Consider the following 12,502-nt stretch of genomic DNA (forward strand, 5'->3'; position numbering starts at 1 on the left):
AGTATTTAGGTACAACATTCGTTTTGTTTCAAATTGGACATTGTCTTGAGGTTTATGATATAACCATCCGTCAACGAAAGAGAAGAGGTGGTGCATCATCGATGAATCTGATTATCCATTTGCACATAGAACAAAAATGCATCCAAAAACTCAATGTTGGTGTGATGTTGCATGAAAATAAGTTTGTTGAATTTGAAAGATAAAAGCATCAAGAAGAATGTGTTTGTGTAGAGAGTTGAAAAATATGTGGCCCACAATAATAAAGCAAATCTAAACTTTACCTTTGCGTTTTGGGTCATTAGAACTTGAAACTATAACACCTATGTTTGACTAAAATATTGGCTTGACCATAAAATCAAAGGGAGACCAAGAAAAATCTTGGTTCTCACTATTGGCTTGGTCAAACAATCAATGCTCCAAACAAACATTTTAGTATAGAATCACGCACGCACACACACACATATATATATGTATTCTAAACAAAAAAATTAGTATAGAATGACAGGCATGCATGTGTGGTTCTATACGCAGAGTATTCTAAAGTGAGAGGATAACTTACTTAGCTACTTTATATCCTTGCACCTATTTGCGCATGGTGAAAAATAAGGCACTTACCAAGGCATCTTGATAATAATAATCATCTTGATAACATTGTAATCACAAATAATGCATTATGCATTGGTCGATCAAAAGACGAGGCAAGATTTGCTTCATGGATGCCGTTTGGCAGCCGAGCTCGAGGCACGGCTTTGGTCGATTCATCCGGGTGGACAAATGACATGTGACAACAACTTGACCGGACAAACCAAGTATGAAAGCGATTCGACGGAACAACCTGAGTACAGCCATCTACTCCGGTGCAGCCTGGCTCTCGCATCCACAGACATTATCTCTGCGTTCAATGAAGCCATCAAATCACTACTACAGCCATCACACTCGGTAACAAGCATGACCGAGGAAATGGCAAACAAGACAAATAAGCCGGCCATATCACAACTAGTCCATGTGCAAAAGGTAACTAACCTGGATCAATTGAATGTTCACAAGATGATCAATGATGATGATGATATATTACCCGGAGTGGTTATGAACAAGCAATTGGGCACACCGCCCATCTCCCCCACTAGTGAGTCAAATTACATGTCGGATGGATCACCGGTTATGTACGAAACCACCACGGAAATGTCCGGTCAATTACCAGGCAGTGGTAGCACGACACCCCGACCATCTGCAGCCATGGCAGTGGCTGCCGCCACCAGGAAAAGGTACAATGTTCTTTCACTTAAGTTTGTTCTACAACTAAATAAATGCTGAAAATCTATGAATGTGTGGGTGTAGTTCAAATCATATTGGAATGATGACTTAAGTGTGAACCCTCTTATGTACAATGATGTTAGGAAGTTAGTGCCCAAGGTAACTTTGACAATGGTGGGAGGGAGCTTGGGCAATACGAATGAAGTGGCGGAGCCAAACGATGGGTACTCGTGGCGGAAATACGGGCAGAAGGCCATTCTGGGAGCTCGTTTCCACCGGTAATTTTTACGTGTACCCAGAATTTAACATGTAATAATACCTCCCCCCATGAACTTCTCAAAAAATTCCCCCAACTGAAATATTGTCAAGATTAACACAGGCTTGCGTTATTATTTCCACAAAAATCCTCGGGGTCTAATGTTGGAAATTTCTTTCGATATTATTGGCTACATCCTAATGGTAACTCGAGTTTTAATTAAGCTAAACGTCAGGCTCCAAATCACTATATGCACTACAATACAAAGGGTGTCACTATGGTGGAATGTAGCTAGGCTTGGACCCATGACCTTCTAGCCTCAATTGGATAGCCTTTGACTAATAGCGTACCTAGGAATTTGATGGCAAATGATAAACAATGATTTTGGTCATTGTTATTACACAACTCAATCCTTGATGATTCAAGATATTTATATATCTAAAGTTTAAACATAGGATGTTCATTTAAATTTTAATGGGAATTTTTAAACTAATAAAATACTTGTACTCTTCGTTGGACCAGGAGTTATTACAGGTGTGCACATAAGACAACCATGGGGTGTGTGGCCACTAAACATGTTCAACGATGTGATGATAACCCCTCCTTTTTCGAGGTCACCTATAAGTGTTACCATTCTTGTCGTTCCATGCATGGTGATTGGCCACTTGCTTTCCATAACTCCTCCATTGTTGTGGACACCCCAACTTCCAACTCTCAAACTTCGGAGTATTTTCACCCGTCCTCCATTATTTCATATCTCAATAATAATCGTGATGTTTATGCTAGTCGAGATGCGACCCAACAATCACAAGCTTCTTTTTTCAAGTTGCAAGATCTCACCGCTCCAAAAGTCATCGGTACACTCTTTTTGTTTGTCTCTATCTACTACAATGATTTTTAGTCAAGCTTTAACTTTTAGTAGTTGCTCCTTTGAGATCTTGAATGTGCCCTAATGGCCAAAGCGGCATTATCAAGTAGTGATATAGTTGTCAAGTTAAATTCACACCAAGGGGCCAAGTAAAGAAAACACGGTTTCATCGAGATGATAAACTTTGCCACCATACCCTTCACATTAGGAAACAAAAGTGTAATTTTGTTGTAAATGTTAAACATTTTGCATGTTAGCATAGAACTAATCTTGTTGGCACTAGCATGTAATGGTAAGTTCAATCACATAATCATTCATAAGAGGTTTCCTTCAAAACTTTGGCGTGTAAGGGCCCGTTGAAATGTCTGTGCTTGAACTCCTTAGTTAATCTACTATGATGTAAAATACATTAGGATATAGAAGAGGAAAATTGAGATTGAAATACATTGCTTCATTTTTTCATTATAAAAAGAGAGTTTTTGTTTGCATACTTACTCATGAAAATCGGAATGCTTGGATTTTATGTAGCTTTAGATCAATTAAATTAATAAAAAATGTTAATCTAACCAAAGTTTTGACTTACTGAGCTATTGGATGGAGAGATGATTTATGATGTAGCCTTTGTATGAATTCTTTCTAGAAAATCAAGGTATTTTTTGGCAACTCTTAGTTGGCCAAAGTTCACATGAGACACTAACTACGAGACAATGTCTATAAACATTATAGGGCCATCCATTCACCATTTTAATTCATTGCCCATTGGGATTTGTTGTAGGGGAACACATTATTAGATAAGCATGCATATATTCCAAGCAAATATTGGGATATCATTCCCTTATTCTCATCTACCATTATCGAGACATGAAGTGAAAATGTGATTGCCTTTCAAAACTCCTTAAACATTAGTTTGGAGAATATAGCGCCAATGAAATTGTGAAATCAAATACTCATGCTAAAAGGAATGAATATTAGAATTTCATTCAACATAATGGTGTACTTTATGCTTTATTGATCTTTTTCTCTGTTTGTCTTTCTCACGAAAGCTTGTGTATACATTTGATGTAGGTGGAAACTTTGACCTTGATGCTCGTGCTACTAGACAAATAACTCCATTAAGTGCCAATCAAGAACTTTTACCGACTAATCTTGCAAATGATTCATCCAACGGCCACACAAATTGTTTTATTTCCTCAAACGACCCCATAAATACTTCTATTGGCGAGCCTATAGCCAAACCCGAGCTGCCATCACTAATAAATTATTGTGAAACACCTATAATCAATTTTGGATATCCTTCATCAAAATATCCTGGCATAGACAAAGAGCCCAACCACCCTCATCAAGAAGTAACACCAAGCTCATTCAATAACATAGATCTCCTCAACTTTGAAGATCTCCTTGATTGTGATCCCATATGCGTACAAACCCAACGAGTTCATATGCATTAATCGTGTATAACTGTGTACACATATATTGAAATGGAAGCCCAGATCCATTTCAACAACGTTCTTTTGCCCTGAGCCACTAAACATGTTAAAATGCACCAAGGATGTTGTATTATGTGTGCACAATTATATAACATCTCATGGGACAAGACTAATACAAGTAAAATTCTTGCAAAACTCCAATCACGCTGCCATTGCAGATTCCATGCCTCCCACCCAATCACTACCAATCCAATTAGTTTTTCCAAGAAGGTACAAAATGTGCATGTTGGTGAACGGGAAGGCATGAACTAATTCCACCCACATATAGTAACACGTGTATAAGTGGTTGTGTACCTCAACAACTAATTAATAACAAGAAGCATTCACAACTCTAGTTCCCAAATTAGTAAATTCGTCAAATATTTTATTGACTTGCTCCCCACTAATTGTAACAATTGATTGGTATCAACGATGACACAAACAATATAGACATAGCTTGCTTTTTGAGAGAAGCCAAGGCCTTTGAAAATTTCACTGATGATATGGTCCATCAATTTGCATTTACTTGTGTTTATATAAATAACTAAGATTAATGACACGAAGAAGAGAGGGAATTATGCCAAGTCAAGGTGAAAACTCACAAGATGAATGTCAATGCACAAAAACACGTTGCGGATGTTGTAAGCCTCGACTAATCATATGTAGACAATCTTAAGGCTGGATTCACCATATCTTGCAATGAAGGGGGGGCCACATGTCAACATACATAAGGGCACATAGATGCTCTTAGTGCAAAATGATATCGGAGGCTAGGAAACCAACGTAAGCCAATAAGCAAAGAGACATAACGACTATAGGATGTTCAAACTTCGACATGGTATGGGAATCCACTTCCATATGCAAACTCGCCCTTCTCCAATGCAATTATGGTTGGATGCGAGTTAAGCCCGTTCAAATGCTAGATTTGCAGACTCCCTCTTCTCCCACGTGTTTTATCATTGGATGTGAGTCTAGCCCGTTCAAATACTACATCTGCAAACTCCCTCCTCCCATGTGTTTATTGAATGGGTGTGAGTCCAGCTTGGGGTGTACGAGCTCGTTATGGCTGGATTGATTGGAAAGGGTGGTCGAGGGAGAGGGCGAGGGGGGGAGTACACGCGTGTATCACATCGGTGAGCTAATTAATCGAGAGTGTAACCCAGGCCCAACCCAACCTCTTCGTGTGTGTGCGCGTGCGTGCGTGTGATATGTCTCGATTTCATGTTGTAGCTCTCAATCTTTGGGCGGACGGGCAGCCACTCCCAGTGTGAAACTGGCGTGGTTGGCGTGCCATACAAGCAAGGGTTTAGGTTTTGGCAAAAGCCAGACGCAGACGCAGACGGAAGACGACTGTGGAAGGAAAGGAAAAAGGAAAGGAAAGGAAAACAAAGCAGAAGAAAGGATCGGGGGAGGAGGAGTAGATCTGTATTTCGCGCCGGAGATCAGAGACAAAACGCCAGGTTCCTTCCTGTCCTCTCTCTCTCTCTCTCTCTCTCTCTCGACCACCATTTGTCTCATGGGCCAATTTTGGCCTTAGAAGACGTTAATATATCTTTCTTTCTTTCTGTCCGTCTGACATTTGATTTTCCGTCTCAATGCATTGCCTCGTTTCCCATTTCTTCGTCGATGATATCTGCTGCCGTGTTGTGTCTTTTTGATTCTTCGCTAAGACACGGTCGAAAACTAAAGCATCACTATTATGTTCCCTATATGTTCTATTCGTGATGTATCCAGCAGTGAACGCATGAACTCCGTGCTAGAATATCGTTTCAATAGCTACATATCTATCTATCTATCTATCTATCTATGTGTGTGCATGTGCCAGGTCTGCTTACTAAATAGCTATTTCTTCTAAGTTTCCATATTTTCCTAGGCTTCTTCTGCGATCTCTAGTTGCTCTCTTTCTTCCGTGGAATTAAATATTCAAGTAGCGGCTTTCTCTTTCATTCATCCATTTATTCAAAATGTTTGGAAATTCTGTGTTAGAAATGGTATATTCTCATTTGAACAGTTGCATACATGTATTTGCTCGGTGTCCTTGGTATATAGTGAAATCATCATCGTTTACCATTGTCCGGGCTATGGTTTCTTTGTTGAAATGCATGTGTTCTGCTTCCCAAGTCTTTGTTGATATCTTCATTAATGCAAACGTTAAAGTGTGAGTGGAAATTCTGATGGACTATTTCCAAGACATGGTAGTCAACTCTCGTTTCTATTTTGCTCAATTATCTCATCGCAATTCCACAGACATGATATCATCTGGTTCTACAAATATCTGTCTAAATTTTGGACAAGCGAAGTTGTTTGTAATAATGTCTATTAACCACTTGTTACTTCTGGCCTCCAAATTTTTTTTCTATTCCCGATCACTATTTCTGTTATCTATAGAAATTCGAATTCGCACTGTTTAGCCCGTTTCTGTGGTGTCCGATTTTCCATGTATCTCTTCATAACCGCATCAGTGTCTAAAGCCCACTGCCTGATAAAATAATATTGTGTGTGTGTGTGTCTCTGTAACCTGTTATGTGTCTATTCTGTTAACTCCTCGCATTTATCTTTTATCTATTGAAGCTAAAATAATTGATTTATATTTATCTGTGATAAAGTAGCGAAATTTATTTCGCAAGTGATGAAGCTTATTTCTGGATCTCGAGGGTGATAAACATAATGCTTTATATATATATATAATGCATTGCTGTTATTTCCATGCTCATGTGAAATCTTCTCTTAAAAGCATAACCATTATCTGCGTTAGGATGATTGCAACATTACATATTGGCAATGTGTGTTGGAAATGAAGATTTTTTGCTTCAAGCAGTTTCGTTCTTCATTGTTCCTTGCTGATATATTCAGCAGTTTATTTGTAAGTTAATTTGTTGGAAATTATGGAAAGTTTTTCATTATCCTTGATTGTGTCAAACCTCTTATGTTCCATGTCTCCAATTCGGGCTGTTGTGAGAGATCTCTATCAAAATCATTACGCTGCAAATGATATTTTATTTTCTATTTTTCTATCTGTGATAGAATTAAGTCTCTCTGACTCAATGCTTCTATTGTCTATTTTGTTTGGTATAAATATCTATTCTTGCATATTGGTCTATATGCTCTATTAAATTCATACCTTTTCTTAAAACTAATTTGTTTTTCATGTCTTTTTTGATCTTTTCACTTGTTTATAGTTTCAAGGATGCAGTTTATTGTTATCCATGTGTTTGTTTATGTATATTTCAGTTCTGGATTTACAGTTTGGTTTATGGTCTGCAATTATGCCTACTAAATAATGGTTTGGTTCAGGGTGCTCATTGTCATTTTTAATGTCCAATTATGCCCACTAAATAATGGACGCTTGTTTCTGAAACTAAGAATAAGTCTCACTTTTTCAAATATTTGGTACAGATCTTGTAATCTCCGTTGACCACTATGAATACTGCAAGAATTCTACAAACTGTTGCTAGGGCAACTGTTGCCTTTTTAATGTCCAATTATGCCTACTAAATGATGGACTCTTGTTTCTGAAACTAAGAATAAGTCTCACTTTTTCAAATATTTGGTACAGATCTTGTAATCTCCGTTGACCACTATGAATACTGCAAGAATTCTACAAACTGTTGCTAGGGCAGCTGTTGCCTTTTTAATGTCCAATTATGCCTACTAAATGATGGACTCTTGTTTCTGAAACTAAGAATAAGTCTCGCTTTTTCAAATATTTGGTACAGATCTTATAATCTCTGTCGACCACTATGAATACTGCAAGAATTCTACAAACTGTTGCTAGGGCAGCTGTTGCCTTTTTAATGTCCAATTATGCCTACTAAATGATGGACTCTTGTTTCTGATACTAAGAATAAGTCTCACTTTTTCAAATATTTGGTACAGATCTTGTAATCTCCGTTGACCACTATGAATACTGCAAGAATTCTACAAACTGTTGCTAGGGCAGCTGTTGCCTTGGGTCTAGGTGGATCATTTCTCAATGCCTCTCTATATACGGTAGACGGAGGTGAAAAAGCAGTGATTTTCGATCGATTCCGTGGTGTGTTAAACACAACTGTTGGAGAAGGAACACATATCTTGGTTCCATGGCTTCAGAGACCCATTATCTTTGACATAAGAACTCATGCTCATTCTGTATCCTCTGTCACTGGAACAAAGGATTTGCAAATGGTTAACCTTACTCTACGCGTTCTCTATCGTCCCGATTCTGAACAACTCCCGGACATCTTCAAGAAGCTTGGTGTTGAGTACTATGAGAAAATTCTTCCATCCATTGGCAATGAGGTCCTCAAATCAGTTGTCGCTCAGTTCAATGCTGATCAACTCCTTACAGAAAGACCATATGTATCAGCATTAGTTCGTGAAAGTCTTCTTCGTCGCGCGAAGGAATTCGATATTCTTTTAGATGATGTTGCAATCACTCATTTATCATATGGTTCAGAGTTCTCTCGAGCTGTGGAGCAAAAGCAAGTGGCGCAACAAGAAGCTGAGAGGTCAAAGTTTGTGGTGGCGAAAGCGGAGCAAGAGATGAGGGCGGCTGTGATTAGGGCAGAAGGAGAGAGTGAATCGGCAAAGCTTATCTCTGACGCCACTGCAAAGGCAGGGCCTGGATTGATTGAGTTGAGAAGAATTGAGGCTGCCAGAGAAATTGCAGGGACTCTCGCTAGAACCCCAAATGTCATGTATGTTCCCAGCGGTAATAACATGATGCTTGGCATGAATACCTTGTTCAAGTAGTTTTGAAGAATGACACTCGCCGCATTGTTTTATCTGGTTAGAATAGAAGACTGAAAAGCTTGTATAAGACAGGTAATTAGGCATTTGACGCCCGTTACTTGTCACTCTGCCTTAACACAAGGTTTTTGTATGTGATCGAATTTTCTCTCATTTAAGGGATGCTCTCTGTTTTAGTTTTTGGATCCATGTAAATCAAAGGGATTATAAAGTTCGGTGATATTATAGAAACATAAAATATTAAGTTTTCCCAATTTATAATGAGATTGATTATGCTTTCAATAAGAACTAGGTAATGCTTTCAATAAGAACTAGATGGTGAGTTAACTCTGCTAAATTCATTCAAGTTTTGTTCCAGAACTTGTATAGAGCCAAACAGATCAGAGAATTGGAAGGAAGGTAATCATAGATAAATGGAAATGTATAGAACGGAAAGTAAAATATCGTCTCTTTTATTGAGCATCTCCCATTGCATGAATGATTTCGTTGGTATCTGTTTTAGTTACTTCAGTAAAGCGTAAATTCTGAGGTAAGTACTTAAAAGGTCTCTATGCATGGTAAGTGGTTACTAAAGTTGATTGAATCTTATCAAAAGGTAAGGGTATAAGGTTTAGGTTAGTACAAAAAAGAAGCTTAAAAAGATATAAGATATTAAATTTTTGTCTAGTAACAAAAAGAAGTTTTTTTTTGTTTTCATACAGTCTGTGAGCAACGATGGAATCTGCAAAACGGGCAGTCTGTAGAAGGTCCAAATTTGTGAGGATGTTGTAACCATACAGTTGATGGAAGGATTCAACTAACTCTAATGTCGAAATAGTGGTTTAAAATAATTTATATTCACAGATTTTTTTACCAACAGTCGAAATATGAAATAATATTTGCTAAGTAAAACCATCAAATTGGATTAAACTAACTCAATGTCGGAATAGTGGTTTAAAATAATTTATATGCACAGAGTTTTTTACCAACAGTCAAAAAATGAAATAGTATTTGCTGAGTAAATCCATCAAATTTAGGAAGAATTTTAATTGTGGACTAAACTAAATCCATTGGCTTTAAAATAGGAAATCTTGCTTCAGCAAGCGGTTCTAATTTTAAGTATTTGGTTGAAGTGAATAAAAGAGAATTTCTAAAGAAACAACTAAATGTTTTCTCTAGGTACTGAACGCAGGTCTACGGTAAGGGCCCAATCACATCGAATGGACTTATCTGAAATATATGAGGTTTGTACACAGCAAGCACAATAGAGAGGTGAGCGGTTAAATTGAGTGGCATGGTGTGACTCTCAATATGTGCCCGAGTTCAAACTTGATACTGAGCAAACCCCACTGTCCATGACTTTCATTCATAGCCAGAGTTGAAGTGATCTTTTGCAATGAAAAGTGCCATCAGGTAATAATTTAAACATCAAAAGTGCAATTTTGGTCGTTGTGCATAATTGCGTATGCCAATCCATCAGATAGAATCGCAGTAAACAATCTGTATTAGTGGAGTCATTTGAGTTGCGACAACAGCTTTGTGAATTTCATTCCACAATAACAGTAATTTCTCCCACCTTGCGACAAAGAAAACAATCTCTCTCATGTCATTTGAGAAGTAAGGGTAAACCATATGTTAGAAGGAAGGGTGCCTGATTTGACATTAAAACAGAAATGATATAATGAACAATATCCTGAAGAAAAGACCCAAAAACTTCCAACTGAAATGATACAATCTACAATCATATCCTGATCAGGATTAGGCATCAGGAGAGTACACCAAACAACGTACATACAATGTGGTCAAGGTCATCTACAATCCTTGCAAGGTCTGGATGATAGTGTTATGCCATGGGTCAGCCAAATGCTGGAAGAGGTTGTCAAGGGGACCCTTCCCAGTAACATTGTGCTGAACAATAAATCCCAAAAATGCAAGCATTGCAAGTCGGCCTGCATATAAACATGAGAACACATTCAAGTTAATAAATTATCAAGACAAAACAATCTATGTAACCATCATTTATAGAAGAACATGTGAAAAAAGAATATACAATTCTTGCGAAAGAAAGCAATGTATACTAAAGACAACATAAAAAGACTAGAGAAACAAAACCAAGTTTATACATATCATACAAGTTCTTACAAGTTCTACCAATGTGGAAGTCATACATATCTCTTAACAAAATTTGCACCTTAGATGAAGTTTGAACTTTAATAAACACAAACATCTGTATTACCAGTTCACGATTCAGGTTGAAATGTGGAAACCCAGAAAGAAACATACATGAGTTATTTGATAGAAAGACAGAAAAGGTATACATGGTGGCTATGCTCATTTTATATTCAGACATAAACATAAGATATTGCATCATATAGTGTCAGAACAGAAGAACACACATGAGTACTTAGTCACAAAACACAGGCATCAAAGGTATGCTGATTAAAATTACCCTATATAAATACCACACAATTTAAGATTCTCACATCCTTGAAAACATGTGCATACTTACTATTACAGATACCATACAAAGTGAGAACATAGTTACAAACTTACCATTAGCAAGCTCTTTCTCTTTGTTCTCGAGTGATGTGGGGTAGTTCAAAGGGTTAAAGATGCCACCAGGGTATCCAACCTCACCAGGGGGCAACTTTAAGCTGGGGTTGAAAGGATCCGCGTTCACACTCCCTGGGTACTTGATGTCTTGCCATCTTCTCACCTCAACATAGTGGAAAAGGATGAACTCGATCACGAAAAGGGTAGATGCAGGAGCGAAGTATTCAACCTTTCCAGCATCGTACCATTCCGGGACGTTAATAATACCAATTTTGGTAAGGAATTCTGGGATGAGCATACCCGCAACACCGAGCATTGCCCACCTTCCATTCTGGAGCTCGGCTTGAACATACCACTTGAGGTTCTCAGGATCCTCCCCCAACCCAAGGGGGTCAAAGCCGTTGTCACCGGCGAGGCTACAATAGGGGATATGCAAAATTACATTCAGAAAAATGCCAAGGATTTTGAATAAAAAGGAATGTACAATTAAAAATGGCGTTTCAAGTCTCAAACAGATCAATGGATGTGTACTCACTATTTGTGTATTGCGACTATATCCTAGTGGTAAGACATAACTTTCCGTAAGATGTACACATGGGTTCGAATAAAACCCAATCCCATAGATGAACATGAAAATTGTATATGTTGAACGCATGGCCTCCTGGTCTTTGCTTAACACTAGGTTATGCTGGTTTGGTCTCTCTGTACCAGATAGCTTAGGTTATACTTTGGACATGATTTTGGATATCCCTATCTAAGGTAGCCAATGCTCTATCTTAGGCATGGATGTATTATTTGTGGAGGTTGGACATCTCTGACTATCTAGCATATCTAAGATTGTATGATGGACATGTGGCTATCTTTTCCATAGTTAGGGTTCCTTCTTATAATTGAGTCGGTACATATCTCTCTCTCTCTCTACCAGAGAAAGCCATATGTACCTACATCGCTTACTCTCACATTCATGGATGCTATCCACACCGTGAAACAAAAGAAATGCGCATCTGTAAACAGCATTGAACGAGAGATATACCAACCTTCCATTGAGGTAAGCAGGTGAAGCGAGGCCAGGAAGCCATTCTCCTTTCTTTGCCTCAATCCTAAGAGATCGCGAAGAGGAAGAAGAAACCAAGGCGCCAGCGCCTCTATAGCTGCGAGACAATCGCGAAGATCCACCTAAGAATGAGGATTTGCTGAGGGAGGAAGAAGGGCAGGAGACACCAAGGCTAGCCTGCATAGCTGCCATATCTCACTCTTGTCTCTGTATCTGATCACTAAAACTAGGTTTCCACACTCCACACACACTCTCCCACTATGTATATCTATCTGTATGTGTGGAATGTATGTGTGTGTGTGTGTGTGTGTGTGTGACTGAGTGAGTGAGAGAGAGAGAGAGAG

General features: G+C 38.4%; 3 protein-coding genes across 3 annotated transcripts; 2 read left to right on the plus strand and 1 right to left on the minus strand.

The window, feature by feature from the left end:
- Positions 1 to 488: 488 nt before the first annotated feature.
- On the plus strand, positions 489 to 4,194 carry LOC147865710 (uncharacterized). Its single transcript, XM_087316053.1, has 4 exons — positions 489 to 1,265; positions 1,398 to 1,532; positions 2,033 to 2,367; positions 3,444 to 4,194. The coding sequence occupies exons 1-4, from the start codon at positions 667 to 669 to the stop codon at positions 3,824 to 3,826; spliced, it is 1,452 nt and encodes a 483-aa protein (XP_087172179.1). The 5' UTR covers positions 489 to 666; the 3' UTR covers positions 3,827 to 4,194.
- A 1,016-nt stretch (positions 4,195 to 5,210) lies between these two features.
- LOC147865711 (prohibitin-3, mitochondrial-like) lies at positions 5,211 to 8,792 on the plus strand. The gene is made up of 2 exons (XM_087316055.1): positions 5,211 to 5,304; positions 7,721 to 8,792. Exon 2 carries the CDS (start codon positions 7,745 to 7,747, stop codon positions 8,573 to 8,575), a length of 831 nt encoding a protein of 276 aa, XP_087172181.1. The 5' UTR covers positions 5,211 to 5,304; positions 7,721 to 7,744; the 3' UTR covers positions 8,576 to 8,792.
- A 1,401-nt stretch (positions 8,793 to 10,193) lies between these two features.
- On the minus strand, positions 10,194 to 12,502 carry LHCA4 (light-harvesting chlorophyll-protein complex I subunit A4). The gene is made up of 3 exons (XM_087316056.1): positions 12,142 to 12,502; positions 11,105 to 11,520; positions 10,194 to 10,500 (listed from the first exon to the last, which is right to left on the minus strand). The coding sequence occupies exons 1-3, from the start codon at positions 12,348 to 12,350 to the stop codon at positions 10,364 to 10,366; spliced, it is 762 nt and encodes a 253-aa protein (XP_087172182.1). The 5' UTR covers positions 12,351 to 12,502; the 3' UTR covers positions 10,194 to 10,363.

The sequence above is a fragment of the Azolla caroliniana genome, unplaced genomic scaffold, assembly GCF_043228905.1.
Source record: "Azolla caroliniana isolate FFs.n. ecotype wild unplaced genomic scaffold, voAzoCaro1.0.p SCAF_3, whole genome shotgun sequence".
NCBI classification, from domain to species: Eukaryota; Viridiplantae; Streptophyta; class Polypodiopsida; order Salviniales; family Salviniaceae; genus Azolla; species Azolla caroliniana.

Excerpts from the sequence above, each read along its gene's own strand:
- LOC147865711 (XM_087316055.1), top strand. The coding sequence starts at position 7,745 with ATGAATACTGCAAGAATTCTACAAACTGTTGCTAGGGCAGCTGTTGCC.
- LOC147865710 (XM_087316053.1), top strand. The coding sequence starts at position 667 with ATGCATTATGCATTGGTCGATCAAAAGACGAGGCAAGATTTGCTTCAT. Across the intron at positions 1,533-2,032 it reads CTGGGAGCTCGTTTCCACCG|GAGTTATTACAGGTGTGCAC; the intron begins GTAATTTTTACG and ends TCGTTGGACCAG. Across the intron at positions 2,368-3,443 it reads CACCGCTCCAAAAGTCATCG|GTGGAAACTTTGACCTTGAT; the intron begins GTACACTCTTTT and ends CATTTGATGTAG.
- LHCA4 (XM_087316056.1), bottom strand. The coding sequence starts at position 12,350 with ATGGCAGCTATGCAGGCTAGCCTTGGTGTCTCCTGCCCTTCTTCCTCC. Across the intron at positions 11,521-12,141 it reads CCTGCTTACCTCAATGGAAG|CCTCGCCGGTGACAACGGCT; the intron begins GTTGGTATATCT and ends CCCCTATTGTAG. Across the intron at positions 10,501-11,104 it reads AGAGAAAGAGCTTGCTAATG|GCCGACTTGCAATGCTTGCA; the intron begins GTAAGTTTGTAA and ends GTTTATATGCAG.